This window comes from Spermophilus citellus (genome assembly GCF_964194105.1).
Source record: "Spermophilus citellus genome assembly, chromosome: 4".
Classification (NCBI taxonomy): domain Eukaryota; kingdom Metazoa; phylum Chordata; class Mammalia; order Rodentia; family Sciuridae; genus Spermophilus; species Spermophilus citellus.
In genome coordinates, this window is record NC_138185.1 from 117,095,188 (window position 1) to 117,119,632 (window position 24,445).

General features: G+C 33.6%; 1 protein-coding gene across 6 annotated transcripts in view; it reads left to right on the plus strand.

Moving 5' to 3' along the window:
- The window catches only part of HERC1 (HECT and RLD domain containing E3 ubiquitin protein ligase family member 1), a 189,991-nt gene that overhangs the window by 84,917 nt on the left and 80,629 nt on the right, over window positions 1–24,445 (plus strand). For all 6 annotated transcript variants that reach the window (XM_081288631.1, XM_081288634.1, XM_081288635.1 and 3 more), the window contains exons 20-27: window positions 1,755–1,869; window positions 1,958–2,078; window positions 3,720–3,891; window positions 6,689–7,001; window positions 7,466–7,586; window positions 12,862–12,913; window positions 20,636–20,904; window positions 23,036–23,251. In XM_081288631.1, the coding sequence (XP_081144757.1) occupies window positions 1,755–1,869; window positions 1,958–2,078; window positions 3,720–3,891; window positions 6,689–7,001; window positions 7,466–7,586; window positions 12,862–12,913; window positions 20,636–20,904; window positions 23,036–23,251 (1,379 nt within the window). The remainder of the gene's footprint in view (window positions 1–1,754; window positions 1,870–1,957; window positions 2,079–3,719; window positions 3,892–6,688; window positions 7,002–7,465; window positions 7,587–12,861; window positions 12,914–20,635; window positions 20,905–23,035; window positions 23,252–24,445) is intronic.

Genomic DNA, 24,445 nt, shown 5'->3' on the forward strand with positions numbered 1-24,445 from the left:
GATACAGATTGTCATCCTAAGAGTCTTTATGGGACATGAGGTTTTCTTAAAATCAGACATATTTGTGTAGTCAATTTTTTCACCTATAAAATAGGTAAGTCTAAACCTACATTTTTGACCTAGGCATACATAAATGAAATGGAAAACCAAGGTGTAACATTTTATCTTTTGAGATACGAGTATTAAGAAGATATTAAAAAGAAATAAAATTAAGTAGAGTTTGATATTTTCCAAGGATGTTTTTTGTTTGATTTTGTTTGTAAGTAGCACAGGCATTTAGTAAATCTGTTATGAACAGAGTCTACAATTACTCTGGGGATTAGTGAAAATAAACCTTCCATCTCCATTTGGAATCTACTAAATATAATCTATTTTAAAAGTGTAGTACTGATGTGCCAACATGAAATTAAAGAATGGGAAGAAAAAAAACATCTGACTGGTTCTCTTTATCTCATGCTGTAATTTGGGATTCTAATTGCTTTTGCTCATTTCTGTCCAAATGTTGTTTTGTTTCTTATCTACTTTAATGTATTGGGGCTCATAGAACCTTCTTTTATGGCTTTAATTATCAGACATGTACACACATGAATAGTTTATTCAGTGTTTTTATTAGTATGTCCAACAGATAATATTCAAAATGAGACTCCTGATTCCAGCTTCCCACCCTCAAAACTGTTCTTCTGTGGTCTCTCTGTGCCAACTACATTTTATTTATTTATTTCAACTACATTTTAAATCTATTTAGATTCAACCATGACTTCTCTCTCATTCTCACATCACATATCTAATCCATTAACAAATCCTGTCAACACCTTTGAAATAATATATATGAGCTCTTCCACTTCTCATTACTTCTACTGCTCCACCATCCTTTCTCACTTGCATTATTGCAATAATAACTTTTTTGCTGTCACTATAATTATTCTTCCACTCAGCAGTCAGAGAGCTTTTTAAAGATCTTGTCATTATCTCTGCTCAAAGTGTTCTAATGCTGATTCTCATTTTCCTGTTAGGAAAACCTAGAGGATGTGCTTTGCTCCGAAGATCAATGTGATCTCATCCCTGGCCAGCTCTCTAGTGTCTTTTCCTACTACTCACTCTTATGCATGCACACTTCGCTCCATCTACACTGGTCTCCTTGAGCCCTCTAGCTAGATCCTCTGCCTAGTAACTTTCTTGAGGGGGTATTGTTTCTACCTGGCTTCTTTCCCTACTTCAGTTAGATTTCTGCTCCTATGTAGCCTTATCATAAACTTTTCACACCATCCTATTTAAAATAATAATTGCATATAGTACAATACTCCTTTTCTCCTTATTCTATTTTATTTTTCTCCTTAGAACTTATCTGTCATATTAATGTTTTTATTTGTTCTCTTTTACCTGCTGCCTTCTTTTTTTAATATTTATTTTTTTAGTTGTAGTAGGACACAATACCTCTATTTTGTTTATTTATTTATTTTTATGTGGTGCTGAGGATCGAACCCAGGGCCCTGCATGTGCGAGGCGAGTATTCTACCGCAGAGTCACAACCCCAGCCCCAACCCGCTGCCTTCTTATCCTTCTGCCAGAAATCTAAGCTCTGTGAGATTTGCTTATTGTTGTATCCCAGCACCTGAAACAGTATGGGCATTTGTTAAGTAACTGTTTAGAATAAGATGATAAAATTCAAGTGTTGGATGAATAAAATTATTAAATTTACTTCTGAACTGTTTTCTGAGTCCTTTTAAATGTCAATGCATCATTTTTATTTTCAGATTGGGACAGTGCAACTTTAAGTAATGAGTCACTCTTGGATACTGTGTCTAGATTTGTTCTTGCAGCACTTCTGAAACACACAAATTTACTTAGTCAAGCATGTGGAGAAAGCCGGCAAGTAACTTAAAACTATCATCAGACAAATATTTGTTCTCATGATGTTAGAAATTAGGTGACCTTTCTATTTTGATTCTTTATTTAGATATCAACCTGGTAAAAGCTTATCAGAAGTGTACCGTTGTGTATACAAAGTTCGAAGTCGTTTACTTGCTTGCAAGAACCTTGAACTTATTCAAACCAGGTCATCATCACGAGACAGATGGGTAAAGTTGGAAATTAATTAATTTCTGTATTTTTCTACAAGCTGTCAGATAGCTCCATATTAGTTTATTTGAGAAAATAGGTACCTTGATTGTTGTAAATGTTCAATAAATGTTGAATAGTTTATCCTAATTAAAAAGATAGAAGTCAAAAGATTGGGCATTCATTTAATGACACATTTATCAAGTGGAATGGACTGCTAAGAAAGTTTATATAGTCTTATCCTGCATAAATAATATTAATTAACAACAAATTGAATGATTAAAATCATCAGAAATATTCTTTTTTTAATGTGGATCAGGCCACATTTGAATTACCCTTTTTTACTTGGGGTGCCAGAAGTTATAAGGGTTATTACCAAATACCTTGGATTGGTAAAAGTTCCAGAAATTATCTTATATGAGAATAGAAAAGTATCAAAAAGGTTCAGCCTAGAAAAGTGAAAATAAAGAAAGGAATCATCACATGAAAATAGGCCTTCTTATGATTTGTTTTCCACTAAAAGTGAAGATTGAAATTATTAAGGATGATCCAGAAGAAATTCTTGCAACAAAAATGAGATAATTTTTAAACTACTTGGTGATTCTGCTAACTTGATCCTGTAATTATAAATATAAGCCTGGGAACATCATCTTCAGAAATACTTACTTTGAAACTTGACACTACAGATGTTTTCCACTCCATCATTTAGTTCTTACATATAAAAAACCAAAATATTTCTAAATTTGTTGTATAGTAAATTTTGGATATTCACTGATTTAACATTTGTGGATTTGACAATTTGAGAGTGATCTTGAAAGTCCATTAAAAAAAGTGTTAATTATCCATTTTATTGAGGCTCAATTTTGAAATTCACATATTATGGGGACAAATGACATGTATTATGGAGTCTGATTGCTCAGTAACTCCATCTCTGTCAGATTTCTAAATTACTTACTGGTCATGAATCACAAAATAACTTGTCATGGATCTGAGGATATAATTAAAATTTTTCATTTGTGCTTTATACTGAAATTTGTTAGAGAAAATTTATATTGTTATGGTATTTGTGACCCTCTGAGTACCTGTTTTCAGGATTCTTTCCTCTATCCTGATGATTGCTAGGTAGCATGTCCACAGTAGGAAATAAAGTTAATATTGTTCTTACTGTAATTCTAATTTTTTTGGTTTTTCAGGGGCAAGGTTAAAGAAAAAAGAATACTATTTTAAATTTAGAGTTATTAAACATTATTTATACAGGAGAGTAATATACACAATTTGAGGGAAACAATGGAATCAACATCTTATTCTTTAATTATCTTTTATGCTTGGTGTCTTATTTAACATAACTTATTTTAACTTGCAGCCCTGTAGTTTTACAGGTAAATAGTAACATAAATGTGAATCACTTTAGGGCATGGCATTTTAATCAAAATACTGAGGAAGATAACCTATATGTGTTTGTATATTTTGTGTGCATACATATTCTTTCTAATCTTTTAAGATTTATCTAGTATTATCTAGATAATACTTGAGGTTTTGTTGTAAAATTCATGTTATTTTTATATCAGCAATATTTTCCATGATAAAAAGTTAAAGTTTTAGGAAATTTTTAAAAGCTTTTGAAAGATATATTGAGTGTAGTTTCTGATAATTTCTTTAAGATCTCAGACAACCAAGACTCTGCAGATGTTGATCCTCAGGAACATTCATTTACCCGGACCATTGATGAAGAAGCTGAAATGGAAGAACAGGCTGAGAGAGACAGAGAAGAGGGGCATCCAGAGCCAGAGGATGAGGAGGAAGAACGGGAACATGAAGTGATGACAGCTGGCAGTGAGTACATCCTTCTTACTTTAGAGATAAACACCATGACATTCTTTTCCATAGGAAAGCTGACTTGAGAGATAAAGGCAAAGTTTCTTTATGGTTTTTCTAAATGGATCTGATATTCTAATGGTGATCTGAATTTGCATTAGCTAGTATTTCAAAGGGGAGTTTAAAACTGCTAGTGCCATTCTGAAGGTTTGGGATTGCATGTTTAGGCCAAAAAGCTCTGGTAATGGGCACGTCAGCATCTGTTCAACTCAACTGCATATATGAAATAAGTCATTGAATAAGGTCATTCAAAATATGTCCTCTGGGGATACCAAGTTGTTGGTCAGCCTTGCAAACCTCTATGTGGGGAGAAACAGAGCCCCCTTTCTGTGCCTGTTAGGAGGACCAAATTATTTTCCAGGTGTAAAACTTTTAAAACTATAAATTTCAACTACATTGCAATATCAGTAGAAAGCAGGAGTATGTATGAGAATTTCATTGGGTGAGTGAATAAATCTTTTTTTCATAATTTTATATTCCAAGGCTAAAAATGATTTTTAAAGGTAACTGTGTTTAAGAGAATGCTTTCCAAACATTTATTGGTATCATATGAGTGATTTGGCTATTTCAAATTAAAATGTATTTGATTTGTAGCTTAAAACATTATGGCCAGCTTTGCATTTGTTGTTGAGATTGTATGTATCAGTTAACTTGACACTTTGTTATTGATTTATTTCTGTACTACATACTTCTAAAATAATTTTGAGATGTCTCAAAACAAGACTAAAAACCATTTAAACAAGAGAAGAAAGAGTCTAAATGGAGAAAATGAGTTTGGAGATAGTGAGGGAGAATAATTATATTTTAAAAATCTAAGTTGAAGGAACTTTTGCAGTTGAACTTAAAACTTAGTGTAAAATTCTTGGAAGCAAAGGCCAAAGAGGAAAACATAATAATAACAAAGCACAACCCTCAATTACAATAAAAGAGTGTGTAATAGTTACCGGAGGAGTAATTTTTAAAACTAGCTATGATTTTTAATGTACTGGGTCATGTACATTAATTCAATTCTCACAACAGTTTTATGAGATAAGTTCTAGTATTACTCCATTCTAAAGATAGGTGAACTGTGGTTTAAGGAGACAAAATTATGTACCTAGGGCCACAGTTAGTAGTAACTGGAGTAAGAATCAAATCTGCCCAAAATTCTAGTGACTTTTAACTACTTTCACTGATTTCTTGCTCTGGATTCTGGGAGGATTTGTTGCTTTGATTTTTATAGAAGTAAAGGACTTTCAGCAACATAAAGAAAATGTTGTCAGAATATATCTATATCTATATCTATATCTATACACAGATCCATTTTTTAAGTTTGTACTTCCATAACAACAGGTGAATCTAGTATTTTACTAACTTTTCTGCCTGGAGTCCCCATTAAGAATACTACTTTTACACTAAATTTGAGCAAAAAAAAAAAAAAAAAAATTAGTTATTGTGGAATGAAATACCTGCCACTGCATTGGAATCTTGTTAAGCTTCATAGCATTTTACACTTGTGAATTGGGGAAGGGCTGGTATTATCAGATGGACCTTTCTGGGTGATACCATCGGATTCTGGAGGCAATCTTGCCCATGTATCATAACCAGACTGTTTCAGCAAAGACCCATGCAGTTGCACTTATTTAAGTGTTTAAGATACAGCAAAAATGTAGATATAAGGCATTATGTGAACTTTGGAAGGAGAGGAAGTTTTTTATATTATTTAATTTTTTTCCCCATTTCCTTTGTAACCTGAGGTTTTTCATTCCAAAGTCAGAACAGAATAATCACTTGTTTTAAGCTAAGCTAGTGCTTCACGGGCTTTAATGGACTTTAAAATCAGTGGGAGGACTTTTTAAAACAGATTGCTGGGTTCTACTCCTAGAATTTCTGACTTAGGAGATAAGGGGTGGGCCTGATAATTTGCATTCCAAACAAGTGCCCAGATGCTGCTGCTGCTGCTGTTCTGGGACACACTTTGAAAGCCACTTACATTGACTCTTTTTTACTGGAACTAGGAATTAGGTTAATACAACAGCTGATTAACAATAGAAAAGCATATAAGTTTTATTGGTTTTACATGTTCATGGGTATCTTCATAAGAGTGTGAAGTCTTAAAAAAATTACCAAAGCTGATGCTTTTATACTTTTGAAACTAAGAAAAATACATTATAAAGGAACTAAGACAAAAATGACATCTGGACTGGGGGAGTAAATTCTGGAGACTTTACTAAGAGATACTAGAGGAGGTAGGGATTGCAGAAGCTAATGGAAGACAAGGATTACTTCAAAGAGTTTGCTTGTTCAGATTCTTTGCAGATCCAATTATCAGTCTCTTCTAATTAGGACTATTGTCTGGCCTTGGTATGTAAAGGGCATCTCTTCCAAAAGACTCTACTCTACATGGCTTTCTGCATATAGGAAAAGACCTGCCAAACGGCCTCTTCTGAATTTATAGTTCCTTAAGTGATTTCAACTTACAATAATCAATATACCTATTTGGCGTGTTTTAAGATAGCATGTACCTTACTTTTTCCTGTACTTAACTAAGTTGTATGAAAACATGAACATTTCTTATTTAATTTTGATGAAAAATGTAATGTTTAATATATTTTTTTACTTAACTTTAAGTTACTATGCTGTATTTAATGTCTAAAAATAATTTTTCCCTCTTTCAGTAAGTTTTTGGTCCAAACTTTTTGACTATTTTTGTTGTTATTTTCTTTGCTCTTGTCTCCCATGTGTTAAGACCTTGTTTTTGTGTTGCATGTTACAGAAATCTTTCAGTGTTTCCTCTCAGCCCGTGAAGTAGCTCGTAGCCGAGACCGAGATAGAATGAACAGTGGGGCAGGGTCTGGGGCTCGAGTTGATGATCCACCTCCTCAGTCTCAGCAAGAGCGAAGGGTCAGCACAGACCTTCCTGAGGGTCAGGATGTGTATACTGCTGCCTGCAACTCTGTGATCCACCGGTGTGCCCTGTTAATATTAGGAGTAAGTCCTGTCATTGATGAGCTTCAGAAGCGAAGGGAAGAAGGACAGTTGCAGCAGCCCTCTACCAGTGCCTCTGAAGGGGGTGGACTTATGACCAGGTGGGACTAACTAAAAACTTAAAACATCACATTCTTCCCTTTGTTATTCTACACATCAAAATGGTTTATTCTCAAAGTTACAGTGTTCTGAAATTAAAGACATGAAAGAGGAAATACAAATTGACTAAGATTACTTTAAAGTAACCTAAATAGTGATACTGGTTCAGTATAAAATATAAATTTCTGATTAAATGAGGAAGCATAAGTTTTCATGTATATGAGTAACAGGAGTTGAAAACCATACAAACTTATTTGCATCTCTATAATTTAGTGTCATGCAAATTATTACAATTGATATAATTGGTAAGGGCTTTGTGTTTAGACAAGAGTCAGGATTTCCCACCAGCAGACATAACTACTTCTCACTTGTATGTGTGTTTAATATCTCTATGCTGTCAATTCATTCAATTTTATGTTCACTGACAGTTCCATATCAAAAAACTTTTCTTTTGCATGTGAGACAGGAGTGAAAGTCTGACTGCAGAGAGCCGGCTAGTCCATGCAAGTCCAAATTATAGACTGATCAAATCGAGGAGTGAATCTGATTTGTCGCAGCCTGAATCAGATGAAGAGAGTTATGCACTGGTAGGTATAGATTAAGTGAAGAAGGATTTTTGTTTTCAATGTATAGATCCACAAGGCTTTTTTAAAGATTAATTTGTGTTTATATTAGATATATAAAAAGTTTTTTTAAAAAAGTTTAATAGAAATGCGATTAACTATATTGCATAAATATTTACCACCTATATATTAATGATTTTTGTCTTTAGTCCTGACTTCTTAAGACTTTCCTTAGCTCTAGGCTCATACATTTGACTTTGATGGGCATTCCACTGAATGTATCAGGCTACCTCAACTTACCCTGTTCAAAAGTGAATTCATCTTTTTTGCAAAGCTGCCTCTCTCACATTCCCTATTTTACTAGTTGATACTGCTTATTACCTAGGCTGGAAATCTGGGATCATCCTTGACTCTTCTTTTTCATATCTCTTTTTTTTTTTTTAAAGAGAGAGAGAGAGAGAGAATTTTTTAATGTTTATTTTTTAGTTTTCGGCGGACACAACATCTTTGTTTGTACGTGGTGCTGAGGATCGAACCCGGGCCGCACATGCCAGGTGAGCGCGCTACCACTTGAGCCACGAGCGCGCTACCACTTGAGCCACATCCCCAGCCCTTTTTCATATCTCTTGATCTTATCATTCCCAGCTTCCAACTCAGAGTAGTCTTGAAAAATTTACCCTTAATATTTCCAGTAATGTCCTCTTCTTCCCTCTTAGCACTGCTCTGTCTCAAAGTTTCTTTATTTTTTATTTTTATTTTTTTTGCTGGACATGTGCAGAAGACTCTAAATTGGTTGCCTACCTCTTGTCTTGTGTTCCTCTTCCACATTTCACTATAATAATATATTTAATAAGAAAATCTGTTTATAACTCCTCTACTTAAATTTTATTTTTGGTAGATATCAGCTGCTTATCAGAAAAGCTTCTGGACATGAACTAAATTAATTAATATTAATTTAGATTAATATTAATCAAGTAACATGTTGATTTACATAAAAGGTGGGAAGTAGGATAAAGATATGCTATAATGTGACTGATTAAATAATAAAGTGAAACTTTTAAAAATTGCTTACATTTAAGGAGCTTTGGACTTGGAGTTGATAGTTGGATTTTCATTTGTCTGTTCCTCTGCCTTATGTGTGATTTTCTATGTGCTGTGACCTTTCTGGATTTTAATATCTTGAAGATATTAGTGTGTGTTATATATTATGACAATGTGTCTTAATCAAAGAGTCCTTATCTGAAGACAGTTGAAGAGTGTATTCAAGCAAGTTTCATTTTTATTATGATGTTTTTATTTGTCATCCCCATGATATCTCTGTGTACCCACTTTGTATTCCTTGTCTTGTGATATAGTGAGATTCTACATCTTTCATTTATTTTTCCAATCTTGTCAATCTCGTTATTGAGTCACCCATCCTTGTGTGTATTTTAAAACATAGATCATATCACTTCTCTGATCAAAATTCTGCAATGTCTTCACTTTTTCTTAGAGTATAAATCCAAGTCCTTACAGGGTCCTACAAGGCTCTGTGTGATCTGACCCCACTACCTCTGATCTTCTCTTTGGCTTCCCTCTTTCTTGATGACTCTCCTTCTGCCACCTTGGACTCTTGGACATTCCATGAACATACTGCACAAGTTCCTCTTTTGTGTCTTTATGTGACTTTTGTCTTCTGGCTGGAATTATTGTCTCTGCAGCTAATTCTCTTGCTTTCTTCTTAATGTTATTCTTCAGTGCACCTTACCCTATTTAAAATGGTAGTTTTCCCTCCCTTTCATATACTCACTCCCTGTCTCCCTTGTCTTTCTCAGTTTTTACTTTTTATATTCATTGAGCAGTTTCTGTTAGCCTATACTAGGATATAAGCTCTTCAAGGACGGACTTTTTTTTTTTTTTTTTTTTTTGCAGTTTTATTTGCTGCTGGATCCCAACCATCTGCAATAGTGCCTGACACATAGTAGGGAGTTAGGAAATAGTCTTTGAATTTATGAATTATATACTAATCTGTTTTGGCAAATTTCTGTGTCCATTAAATCTTTTGTCTTCATTATTTCAGGTTCTTTTTACCCTTTTTCTGAATAGGAGTTCTCACACTGATCTTGCTTTTTCTAGTCTTTCCTTAGACACTGCTACCTAAGATAGAGTTTTTGAAAACACATACCACCAGCAACAGCAGCAGAACCCTTACTTGTGTACTATCTTTCTACTCAAACTTTAAGTGACTCTGTACTATCTACCTAGAAATCAGAGATTCTGGAAACACCATCTGCTTTCTTTTGGAGCCAGTTTTACCCTGTAGTAATCTGCACTTTTGCCACAACAATTCATCTGCCAGACCCCAAATGTATCTCTTGAGCCTCTGCCCAAGTACCACTTGCCTTAAATGTCTTCTAAGTTTCCTTGTAAAGTCCTGCCTCTCACTTAAGGACTGGCTAAAATGTCAACTGGTCAGTAAACTTTTTCCCAAATTACTCACAGTGACTCTGTAGTACTTCCATGACAGTTTGTTAGGACCTCTAATAAGCCATTAACAATTTTCTCATGTAGGACTTACTTATAGAGTATTAATAAACCCTCTAGAAGGACTAGGGTTTTTTTTATGTTTTATGTTTTGCCTTTGTTATTTCCTACATTGTGCTTTACATATTATACATGATCATTAGTGTATTTGAACTGAAATGAAAAATAAAGGAGAATGGGTATAGTTGAAGTGATATGCTTTTTGGAAACAAACAATGAAATCTGACTTAAAATAGACTATGTAGGCTGGGGTTGTAGCTCAGTGGTAGAGCACTTGCCTAGCATGCATGAGATCCTGGGTTCGATCTCAACACCACATAAAGATAAATAAATAAAATAAAGGTATTAAAAAATAGACCATGCTATGGACTTTGACCTTGGCAAGACATTTAACATTTGAGTTTCTTTATCTTTGAAAGGTGGAATAGTACCACCTTGTATACTTGCCTCAACTGTGCTGTTGTGAAGAATAAGTTCAGTAATACAATTTAAACATTTTAAAATTTTAAATTAGGGAAGAAATATCAATGTAGGAGGCTTGAGCTAGATTTAATTGCTGATTGTTCTTTAGGTTTTTTTTTTTGTTGTTCATTTAGTTTTTTAAAAACTTTCAAAATGATTAATAACAATATTTTAAAAAAAGATTGATTTGGGCTGGGGATATAGCTCAGTTGGTAGAGTGGTTGCCTCGAATGCACAAGGCCCTGGGTTCAGTCCCCAGCACTGTGTGTGTGGGTGTGCATGCGTGCGTGCGTTTGTGCACACACACACACACACAGATTAATTTGTGAATGGAATAATTAAAAAATGAATGCCACAGAAATGAAAAAAGTCAAGAACTAGAGGGAGAACAGATTCCATTGCAGATAAAGGGAGATCCGGGCTGAATTCAGCTTCCAAAAGGCTGGGGAAGATGAGTAGAGCAAGCACTAAGGGCACGATATATATTATCCTTCTAATACTATATAAGGTTTTGTAAGATTAACATTTTTATTTTTGATAACCAGTTTACTGTTAGCCAGTACCTTGTTTACTCTGAATTGTTAGTGAATGAAATGATTTTTTAAATGACTGAAGTTAAGCAGTTCAATGCTGAAACTGCATTAACTCTCTTTTCTAAATTGTATTATATAAATTTATCTATTTTCCTTAGTAAATAGAGAATATCAAACCATTTGATTGACAGAGATCATTCTTATCATCGTTTCTTATTATACCATCTAATCTGTTACCTAAGTCCCTCATGTCTCAAAGGATTTAATTTAGCATATAAGAGCTGGGCATGGTGACAATTATCTGTAATCCCAGGAACTCTGGAGGCTGAGACAGGAGACTTACAAGTTTGAGGCCAGCCTCAGCAAATTATCAAGGACCTCAGCAACTTAGTGAGACTCTTTCTCAAAATAAAGAATGAAAAGGCCTGGGGATTTAGCTCAATAGTAAAGTGTCCCTGGGTTCAATCTCCAGTACCAAAAAAAGAAGGGGGAAAAGAAAAAGAAGAAGCATATAAGAAATATTTTATAAAAGGATAGATTAGGTGAATAAATTAGGGCTTTAAAATAAAAAAGGCTAGCCAGAAAAAAAAATAAAGGCCTAGATAAGATTTGCATATTTCAGCACACATGGTATGGTGTTCTGCTCAAGGTATGCTACCAAACAACAACAAAAAAAACCATAACATGGTAAATGATCCACACTGTCTAAAAGATAAAACCAACCCACTTGTTCAAGAGAAACTGTTATTTCTGGTTTTGAGGCCCAGGCTTGAGTTCTTCTAGAGCAAAGGTACTATGTGAGGAAAATATTTTATTTCATGACACCATGATGCCTTCAGGAGCTATTTGGTTTATCCACCATGAAATGAGAATATGTTTATTTCTGTTGGTGTATATGTAGACATGTGAGTAATAACAAAATGTGTTTTATCTACACATGGGATACATGTATCTGTATGTATGACAAGTGAAGATTTCCTATAATGAAATTTCCCAAATGGATCTGTTTTGTCACTTCTATAGATTTACTTCTTTGACACCAACTTTTCTGATTGTGTGAGAGTACAATTAAAATTGCTAAGATCATAATGTCAGATGCATAAACTTAAACATATATTTGATTAGCTAAGTATGTGGACAGAGTAGACAGATGTTTTATATCCTCCACCACCAGGCACACAGAAATATACTTCTTCCTGAAAGCTTTTACTGTTGTATTAAGCTGTGTCAGCATTTTCACCAATTTGAGATTTTTCTATTTTATCAGGTTTAAAAAAATATTTTAAAATCTTCTAAAATACTACCAGATGCTTAGGACTATGTATTTTTATGTTAGTATGGATTAATCAGATAGTCTTTAAAAACATAGCCAAGACTAATGAAAGTTTTAAAAAGAAAGGAAAGGAAAGTATAATTTTATAAAAAGGTTTTGCTGTAGGGACTTTAGGTAACTAGAGAGTATTAATAAGATGATACAATGACTGAAAGAGGAAAGACAAAGATTCCAAAAAACTGTAACAACAGAAAAACTTCTGCTAATTAATATGCACCTTGATTTTTTTTGAGTTAGTATCTGAGATATTATGTGCTTGTGCTTTCTTACAGCTGATTATGGTGGGTATTTAGAGACCATCTGTTAGTCTGACTTGATTCGTGAATAATTGAACATTGCTATAATTATATATGTAGGTGTAACACATACATATGTATTATTCTCGTAATTTATTAAATCTTAAAATGCTTTTCACACCTAAAATATATTTATTTTTTATTTTTAATAGAGTGGCAGACGAAATGTTGATTTGGATTTGGCATCATCTCATAGAAAAAGAGGTAAGCATTAAGAAAAAACCATTAAAATCTGATTAAAGTAGATGGCTGTTTTTATATCTGATGTATTTAGATTTAATTGTCCTTGAAATGTAATTGCCAAAAAATAATTTAGAATCATTTTTTCAGAAGAGTTAAAATGAAGACCATTTTCTTTAAATATATGTCCTTCTAACATCTTCATGCACTTTGCAAAAAAAATGCACTTTTAAAAAGTCCTTAGGAATTCCATAAACAGCATGTACATAATTTCACATGTTTTAACTTAGTGATAGTTTGTATAGCTTAATTTTTAATATTTTTATTGGTGCATTATAATTATACATAATAGTGGCATTTGTTGTTACATGTTCATACTTGCACGTGATAGAACAATATAATTTGTTCAGTATTGCTGTAATTTAAATGGTGTTACAGGACTACTCTTTGCCCCTTTCACAATGCAAACAGAAAGTTTCTAGTTTTTTCTCTTTTGGCTTCTTAATTTAAAGCATATAATAGATTAACTGATGAGTCAAAAAAAAAGAAAGTAACTTTACCACAAGGAACAACTTTTAGTGTTATCAAGAAGAAATTCTTGAAATTCTTATCTTGATGACATTGTTAACTCATATAAGCAAATAGAGCAAAAGAACAGAGTTTTAGATAATATAAATCTGAGGATAACTAAAAGCTCTCTTAAGTATTATTTTCTGTTAGCTACGACTCTTAAAATTGTTTATACTGTGGTTGTGAAAATGTGAAATGTTAAAATTTGCCACAAGTGGCAGTTTTCTAAAAGCTAATGAAGAAAACATGTTTTCCATGATATTAAATAATTTGTGTTTCTTCCCCATAGTGGTGGGGGGAGGGGGGAAGAAAAGTAAAAGAGAAATGAAGGAAAACTGAGGAATGAGGGAAAGAAACTAATGATTTTCTTCTCTTTTGTATATGTAACTTAGAAGAAGAGATGTTACTTCTGTAGACTAAAATTGGGCAATATTTTATATTTAATTCCAACTATAATACAGAGAATGATTTTTCTAAAATGTTAGGAATAGTAAGAATCAAAGCTGGTGCTAGTCTGAGATTGTAACATATTAAAGCTCCTGGGTTTCTAAAAAAGATCACAAAGTATTTTTTTAAAAAATTTTAATACTTATTTATTTATTTTTTAGATGTAGACGGACACAACACAATGCCTCTATTTTTATGTGGTGCTGAGGATCGAACCCGGGTCTCGCCTGGGCTAGGCGAGCGCTCTACTACTGAGTCACAATCCCAGCCCACAAAGTATTTTTAATTACAGAGAAATTATATTAATGTAACGTACAATACCCACTTTATTATTTTTTTAACTATGAAAATTGTCAGTTCACTTGATTTGGGAATTAAATTTTTGAAACAACCTTTTCTAATTTAGTTTAGCTCAGGTGACTGTTGCTAAAAATTCCATGTTAGTTATAAATCCATACTATTTGATAGTAGAGAGAAAATGGTTGCAGACTTGCTAACTACCATAAGGGATCTAACCTGTAATTTAATAAGAGTGCCCTGTTATTTATACCTATAAGTAGAAGTCTATGGGCTACAATTATTCTTTGTTCTTGAACCTTTATAATGATTATTGAAATATAAATTTGAGATTTAATCCCTGTTAACCGTATTGGCATGTAGCAACATGATATCTTTTGAATAAGCAAATTGGCATCTTTTTAAAAAATGTTTTTTGTTGTAGAATACTATTATTTTTTAAAAATTTTTTATGTAGCACTGGTGAGGATTGAACCCAGTGCTTCACTTGTGCTAGGCAAGTGCTCTGCCTCTGAGCTATAGCCCTAGGCCCTGCAAAGTAGCATCTTTATCTTCAGAGTAGCCTAAGTAATTTGAGTGTGGATAACTTAGGAGGAGGGAATATAACATTTTAAACTACTGTCCTAGAGTTTCTGCCTGTTCCCATCTCTAAACAATTATCCTAAAACTATATATAACCTCATTGTAGTTCTAAATAGATATACATAAATTAAGTCATTAATTTCATTAATTCATTTAATTAAGTCCATCTTCTTCACAAAGCTCAAGGTGGTATTAGTACCTATTAACCTGTTGGAATTTGATTTGATTTTGCTGAAAACAAAAAAGCAAATAGAGGACCTCATGGAAAGGTTTTGTTTTGTTTTGTTTCTCTTAAATACCCATTTAGAAAGTTATAATGGAGAGGCAAACTGTATATTTTCACTATATCACTTAATGTAATACCAATTTATTGTAATAATCATCCCATTTTAATATTCCTCCAGAAAAATTTTGCTGATGATTTTGATCTAAGGACAGGTAAAAGTAGAAGCGCTATTTTAGGAAGGTTAATAAAAATAGTTACTTTTCAATTTTATAGAACCCTAGAATTTATAGATTAAACAATGAAAATGTACACTGTACCTTTTCTTTTTCTTATTATAATGAATTTCTTTTTTTAATGTTTAATTTTTAGTTTTAGATGAACTCAATATCTTTATTTTATTTTTATGTTGTGCTGAGGATCGAACCCAGTGCCTCATGCATGCCAGGCAAGCGTGCTACCACTTGAGCCATATCCCCAGCCTCAAATTTTTTTTGTTGTTATTGAAGACCTTTATTGTATTTATTTATTATATGTGGTGCTGAGAATTGAACCCAGTGCTGCTGCAGTCTGGCTGGGCACAAAATCACGAGCCACTCACAGCCTTGTAGATTCAAACAGCAATTCTTTATTCCCGAACTCTCACCAGCACTCTACATGCACGTTCTGGGGAAATCCACACGTACTCTGCATCCCAAATACTCTCTGAATCCCAGGAGAACTCAAGGAGTGGGCGCAAGAACTCAAGGAGCGGGCGGGCGCCTGAGGCAGTAGGATACTCCCTATTCCCAGCAGGATACACCCTAAACCTGGACCCACCCTAATCCAGCAGGATCCTCCCTAAACCCGGATCCACCCTGGTCCTTGAGCAGGGTCACCTTACTCAAACAAGCCCATTTCCACAATGGAGAGTCCTCCCTCTAAGCAACATGGGGAAGGCTGACAAGGAAATTGCCATGCGTCATTCTGACTTAGCTATGGCTCTCAGCACAGTGCTTCATACATGCTAAGCAGGTACTCCACCACTGAGCTACAACCCCAGTCCTATAATGAACTTTTTTCTTTTAAAAAAACATTGAAAATACATTTAGAAGGCTATACTTTCAAAGGAATTTTTAAAATCTTGTATATTTAATAATTGCCCTTTGGCCACAGTAGTTTGTTTTTGATTTTGTGTTTTTCATGTTTGTTTGTTTGTTTTGCTTTAAATGGTGGTAAAATAAATCATTCTATTTTTCTTTGAGCAAATGAACCTGCCAAGTCTTAAAACTGGGGCCAAATTGTTAGGTGTTCTAATTCTTATGTGAGCCATGAAGGACAGATAACTGGCCAAGTGAGAATTCTTTCAATATTTTGAGGAAGAAATGTACAATTTTTTCTTCACATAACTTCTGTATTTATTAATTTCAGTGGTCCCAACTTAACTAAAAGACTGATAAAAGGAATAGGAGATGACAAGGTTTAATTGTATGTTGTTTACTGAAATTCAATGGGTGTATAATGATAGTGCTTATATGAATGTTTTCAGCTGCTCTTATCATGCCTCTAAAAAACTCCTTGAAAGGATATATGGACATTCTCAGTATTTGGCATTGGGGATACTAAAATTTGTGTTATTAATCCATGATTACCTCCTTTTTTACCTCTTACTCCAGCTAGCTTATCATCCAAGAAAGCAAATGTGGTAGAAAGCAGCAGAGCAATGTGAGCAAATACTTTCAGCTTGGTGACCTTGATCAGCTTTTTAGAGGCATCAACACTAAATTCTAGGCCAGGTGCCCATAGTTCCAGCTATCTGAGACAGGAGGATGGCTTGAAGCCCAGGAGTTTCAGACCAATGAGGACAATTTAATTTTCATAAAAGCTATCAATGTTATTGAAAAAATTTGACAGACTATGTTGGTATTTGGTAATCTAATAAATACTTAAGAGAATTACTGCTGTTGAGCAAAACTGAGTTGCTTCTTCACAGAAAGACAGTACCTTTATGCAGATACTTGATTTTAGTTTTCATACTTAAGCTGATGCTGTGAAATGAAAAATGCTGGGATATCAAAGCAATAATTTAAACATTATTAGAAATCTTCTAAGTTAAAGTATGGTTTGATTTTCCCCCAGGTCTTTAAATATATAAATATAATAGTGTTAAGATTTTATTGCTGAAATAATACTAGAAACGTTTATCAACATGCGTGTTTCATGGTAAAAACATTTATGGGTGAAATGCTGTTTTATCTGTGCATTTCAAATTAGATTATCTAAAGAAGAGCAAATGTAAATATTATCTCCTGTATCAAATTTCTCCTTTTGTTTTCTGATTCTTGTATGGTAGTGTATTTACTCCTTTTTGGCCAGTTGAGCCCCAGAAAAAAGAAGATCTTCAAGCAAGTACATGATGGCATGTTTAATTTTTTTCCCCTTTTAGCTTGCCTACATATTTTATGATTTATAAAGTATGTATTGCAGCTCTGCCATGTTCATTTTGAAAATTCCATTTAAGAACCAAAGTTGTAAGGACAAGTAAACAATCTAAAAAATTTCTTGTTGGACCTCATATTTTCATGTAGACTCTGAATTAATATTAAGTAAGAATTGGGCTTAGTCTCAATTACTGTGTAGAAGTTTTTGATATGCTTTCAGATATAATATTTTCTATATTCAGACAAAATAGTAAATTACTACATTATTATGCTTTTTTTAAGATTAAAATTCTTTACCATTTCCATGCTTCTAAATTTTTGTGTTTCAGAGTATTTTCAATGTCAGACTCAATATTTTGGTGAGAATTGTTTTCTTTATCCTAATGCTTTTTTATGGTGTATTTCCTGTCTTTCTTATATTTTATTCATACAGTGCTTTACTTGAGTTATACACCTAATAAATTTTATTCTCTGAATTAGGGGCCGGCAAACTATAGCTAGTAGATCAAGTCTGGCCTTTCACCTGTTTTTGTAATCCAGGGACATATAATAGTCATTTGTTTATGTGTTATCTGTGATTGCTTTCACATTGCAAGGGCAGAGTTGAATAGTTAAGGCAGAGACCTTTGTGAGCCCACAAAGCCTAAAATGTTTAATATCTGACCTCTTACAGAAAATGTTTGCTGACCCCTGTTTTAAAGTGCAGAGCAGATTTAGTTTGGGGTACAGTCAGCTATTCCATAGAATGTTTTGGTATATACAAAAGCAATTCACTATTGGTAGATCCATTGAACCTTTATGGAGCTAAGCAATTAGAGTTTTCATGGGTGAGTGAGTTGGTTAATAATAGGAATATAAGTCAGGCACAGTGGTGCATGCCTGTAATTCCAGCTATTCAGGAGGCTGAGGCAGGAGAATCTCAAGTTCAAGGACAGGAAGCAATTTAGTGAGACCCTATATCCAAAAATGGCCAGGGAGGAGGGTTCCAGGACATAGCTCCTGGTAGAGTTCCCCTAGGTTGAATTCCTAGTTGAATCCTTGAAAACAAAACCCCCAAGAATATAAAAAATAGTCTTTCATAGAATTAATAAATTAATGTTATCAGAAGATCAGTTTCTTTTAGCCTGTATCCTTGATTGAGAAAACTTGACTAGATAATCTTTAAAAGGTGTCTTTTACTTTTGTGGTTCTAATGTTAGCTCATTGTACATTGTTTTTGTTTTGAAAAGTATCTTGTAAATACTGGAAAACAAAAAAAGGTTTTATTCTGAAATTTGTTACTTAATAAAACAAGCTCATTGCAGGGACCCCAAACTGTCCTTTGTAAACTAAGGACAAATATTGCTTTTGAATTTGGGAAACTTAAAAAAAGTGAAAACAAGTATTTTTTTTTAATTAGCCTCTGCTTTACTTAAAAATATTTTAATATATTATACCTCTGACATTATTGTTTGTATTTTTATTCCTTTCTATGTTATATGAAAAGCTTTTCAACACATGTACTTTGGAAAGATTTTCAGATTAATCGTTATTTTTATGTTCAGTAAAACTGAAAATTAAACATTTTTTTAATCTTAAGAATTCTTGCTAAAACATAGAAGGCAGTAAAACCATACGTTCTTTTCCAGTCTAAATAATTCTGCTATGATATATATAATAGTTGCTTCATAATATTAGCTCCCTATTAGGATTTTCTGTGTCTGATATTGAAGTTCCAAGATTTAACGGATGACAATACAGTAATTCAAAAATAATATTGTACATTCAATATTGTGTAAGTTTATTTTCTCTCTGGGCATTAATGTGTTTAAGTAGTCATCTTTCTAAAGTTTTGCATCTAGTATTGTAACAAACATAATTTTTGTCATAAATATTTTATTGGGTGCTTAAAAGTGAATTCCTAATAAAGAAATATAGTATATTCACATAATAGGATATTATGTTCAAACAGATGAAAACTGACTAGAGTAATTTGGATGAATGTTAGCAATATTATATTGAATGAAAAGATTATGTCCAAAAAGATTACATAAAATGATACCTTAGGGGTTTTTTTAACAAGGAAAAAAACTAAAAGTAAATACTCATCTTAGAAGCACATAAAAATAAAATTCAAAACAGTAAAAGCAAGAGAATGATAAACCTAGGCTTAAAGGAAAAAAATAAGGAGGAGAAGTTTTTTTGGAGAAGAAACAGATACAAGTTACTGTCAGTTTTCTAGTTATTATGTTCTCAAGTGTTATACATAAATATATAAATACAAAAGTGGGCCATGCATGGACCAATGATGAGAGTATCTAATGAACCAAAGATTATGATTAATCAAATTCACGTACCTGAGATTAATTAAAGACAAAGGTATGCAAGAATTGGACATTTGTACATATTTATTTAAAACAAATTTTAGCATATGACTTAGACAGTTGGTCTTGTGCTCAAACATGTTAACATTTTGATCTCTAATGTAAAGATTTTAGCTTTAAAAATGCCCATTAGCAGAACTATGGTATTATATTTAGCAACTATTATGATGCCATTTGGTAGTTTTATATAGGTATCATGTTATAGTAAATCTCATGTATTCTTGTTTGTGAAACTTTCCTTCCTCTATATAGAAGTTTCACAACTTGCACTTGACTAGTTAGTGAGAGTGTCAATTATGTTAACGAAACCTAAAGGGTTGATGTTTATATCTCCCTGTTGTGTAAGTTTACTTGCCCTTCTGTATTCATTTTTTGGTAATGTTTCATTGCAGATATGTAAATATTTTGTGCAGTCTTAACTTGTGCAATGATAATGTTAAATTAGATGAAATCCTGTTTCAAATAGGTTTTATCAGCAGTGTCCTAAGTGCATAGTTCCTGATCTGGTTTAATACTGCAGAGCCTTTTAAGTTAAGCATTTTGAGAGCAGCTTCTGCCTTTCTTTTTCTTGTGACAGCGTGTTGCTAAAGCGCTTTTAGAAATCCTAGTACATCAACAGGGCTTTCCCTTTATTTTCTTACATTGCTCTAGTTTTTGTTTGTTTGTTGTTGTTGTTTTTTTTAACCAAAGCATTTTGCTCAGATTCATTTAATGCATGCAAGTATTCAAACATGAGTATCCATTTCTCACCAGTTGGTATGGTAGTAGCACTCAGCCCTCATCTAGTTTCAGAATGTATGCTTTACTTGAGTGCCATTGATGCATGTTTGTCGTTTGTTTATAGGTCCTATGCATAGTCAATTGGAATCCCTGAGCGACTCTTGGGCTCGCCTGAAACACAGCAGAGACTGGTTGTATAACTCCTCTTACTCCTTCGAGTCTGATTTTGACCTTACCAAGTCTTTGGGAGTTCACACATTGATTGAAAATGTTGTAAGCTTTGTGAGTGGAGATGTGGGGAATGCCCCAGGTTTTAAAGAGCCAGAGGAAAGTATGTCTACAAGTCCTCAGGCCTCCATCATTGCAATGGAACAACAGCAGTTAAGGGCGGAAGTAAGTCTTTGATATTTACTCTTCATTAGAGACTCTGGAAACTTACTGAACCACTAAGTGTACACGTCTAGGAAAAACTTTCCTTCTTCTATTTCTACCTGTCCCTTTCATTCACCTGAGATTTTTCTTTTTAAAATAGTACTAGGGATTGAACATAGGGGCACTGTATTCCTAAACTATTTCACAGTCTTTTTTATTATTTATTTTAAGATAGAATCTTTGAAGTTGCTGAGGCTGGCCTCAACCTTGTTATTCTTGTACCTCAGCCTCCCAATTGCTGGGATTATAAGTATATCCCACCATGCCCAATGTTTCATCTGAGCCTTTTGACATCCTTTCTTAACTTTAAAAAAAAAAAAAAAAAAAAAAAAAACAAAAACAAAAACCAAACAAAAAAACCCAAAACCAATATTTTCTTTGAATTGGACAAAAGTGCATTTTTTTAAGTTGTCATTTCCTAGAATAAGATACTGTAATCATAAGTCTTCACTGGTCTCCTAGAAATTAGGGTTAAATTGGCTGGTGACCATAGGGACCTGCCACTCATAGCTTCCATTTTTGACCCATTTGTTCCCATTTAAACTAGACCTCTAGTTTATATTAGAACCCCATAATAATTGTTATAGGCAAAATCCACTGGTAACTGGTAAAATTAGTGAGGAAAATTTGAAGGAGACACAAAATGTTTGCATAGATACAAAAATTATTCCCTCACACAAATATTTATTAATTTTTGTGGTTTTGACTGACCACAGATTCTTGATATTCCTTCCTCAACTAGATAGAAATTAATTCCCCCAACCCCATGCTCGAGGGTAGGCTGGACTTAGTGACTTTTCTAACAAAAAGTGTGGGAAAATAAACAAATAACTTTATATTGCAGAAACCTGGAAGATATCTCCTTAACTAAGTAATCAAGATTAACATCTCCAAGCCTTGATGTGGTGGCACACACCTGTAATCCCTGCAACTCAGGAGGCTGAGGCAAAAGGATTACAAATTTGAGGCCAGCCTCAACAACTTACCTTTAAGCAACTTAGTGAGAACCTATCTCAAAATAAAAATAAAAGGTCTGGGAATGTGGCTCAGTGGTAGAGCACCCCTGGGTTCAATCCATACCCTCCCCAAATATTATTAACAGGAGAAATAAGTCTTATTGCTATCATGTACCCTTAATATAAAATGAGAACATTTTAACTCTATGGTTTTCTTACCCCCAAATCCCTAACTGTAGTCTAATCATGAATGAAAAATGAGGGAAAGCTAAATTTAGGGTCATCCTATAAGATACAGGAATAGTACTTCCAAACTGTCAAGTTCATGAAAAATAAGGAGAAAAAAGTGGGGGAAAAAAATGTGTCACAGACTAATAGAATCTTAAGAGGACATGACAACCAATTGTAATGTGGTATTCAGATTGGTTTCTGGAAAAGAAAAGTGGCATTAGGGGAATGAAGTCTAAATAAAGTCTGTACTTTAATTAATAGTATTATACCAATATTAATTTTGAACTTTTGACAAATGTACCAAAGTTATATAGAGTATTAGAAATAGGGAAGCAAGGGGAAGGATATACAGGAATTCCGTGTACCATCCTTATAACTCTTTTGCAAATCTAAAGTTATTTCAAAATAGAGTTTTAAATTTTCTTTTAAGAAGTGGAATAGGCTGATTGATTACTGTGGTGGATAGTCCAGTACAATGTAGGAAAGATAGAGGCAGAAGTTCAAGAGAACCACAGAGAAATCATTCAGAAACACTTCTAATTCTTGAGTTGAGGAAATAGTCATTCTGATTAACCTTGTTATTATCTACTTTACCTATTCTAATAATACTACCTTAAAGTTTTGAAACCTGGGTTTAATCCTTGCACCAAAATAACCAACCAACCACCCAAATCTACTACTCTTATAGTCTCTTTTATACTGAAGTGTGTTTATAGAGATTTTAGAGATATCTTAATTAAAGAAAAAACCAACAATAATAAATGGAATAATAATAATAAATAATTATTATTCCTAGGAAATGTCAGACTTTTCTTTGTGCTAAATAATATGTTGTCAATGGCAAACAATTTTTTTTTTATGTCTGAATTCAAGAAAAATCTCTAAAATATATTCTTTTCCTCAAGCTTCGTTTGGAGGCACTTCACCAGATCCTTGTTCTGTTGTCTGGGATGGAGGAAAAAGGTAGCATCTCACTGGTAGGAAGCAGGTCGAATTCAGGCTTTCAGTCGTCCACACTGCTCACATCTGTGAGATTACAGTTTCTAGCAGGGTGTTTTGGTTTAGGCACTGTTGGACACACAGGAGCCAAAGGAGAAAGTGGCCGCTTGCATCACTATCAGGTAGGTGACCCTTTAACAGTGTATTCAAATTTTAATTATCTTTTTATAAAGCCAGTTTAATAATGTGAAACTTTGTGGTGTTTATAATTGAGATTTTAAAAATATCTTTTAAATTTTTAAAATATCTCATTGGTTAAAGTAGTATGTTTGGGATTAAGTGAGCCATATTACTGTTGTACTTTCGGGTTCTTTCCCGGTTCAGTTTCATAAATCTTTTTTTTAATTTATTTTTTATTAGTTGTTCAAAACATTACATAGCTCTTGACATATCATATTTCATACATTTGATTCAAGTGGGTTATGAACAACTAGATCTAAGTTGAGATAGAAGTTAGAGTTTGGGAAGATGGGTTTCAGTAGTTTACATTTTAGATCTGATTATTTTACCTAGTTTCTCTGATTCCTTTTATAGTTTTTAAAAATGTAATCTTTATGTCATATTTAGAGGGGAAATTACTTTATGGGAGAGGAGAAGGATTATACAGAATCAAGAATTAGCAAGCACTGCCAGGTATGGTGGTGCATGCCTGTAATTTCAGTGACTCAGGCAACTGAGCCAAGAGGATTGCAAGTTTGAGGCTAGTCTCAGCAACTCAGAAAGGCTCTAAGTGAAAAATAAAAAGGGCTGGAGTTGTGGCTCAGTGGTTAAGTGCCCTCGGATTCAATTCCTGGTACCCTTTCCCCACCAAGAAAAAAGAATTAGCAAGCATTTAAAATTTGATTTAGGGCTAGGTTGTAGCTCAGTGGTAGAGCCCTTGCCTTGCAGGCATGGGAACACTGGGTTCAATCCTCAGCATCACATAAAAATAAATAACTAAAAGATATTGTGTCCATCTACAACTAAAAAAAAATTTTTAATTCAATTTATTATAAATCTTTCATATGCTGAAAGTACTTAAAACCACTATAGGGGGGCTGGGGTTGTGGCTCATGAAAGAGTGCTTGCCTAGCATGCGTGAGGCACTGGGATCCATCCCCAGCATCACATTAAAAACTAAATAGGGCTGGGGTTGTGGCTTAGTGGCAGAGCACCTGCCCCACATGTGCACGGCCATGGGTTTGATCCTTAGCACCACATAAAAATACATAAAATAAAGGTTTTGTGTCCAATTACAATCAAAAAAGAAATATTTTTTAAAAACTAAATAAACAAAATAAAGGTATACACAGTGGAATATTACTCATCATTAAAAG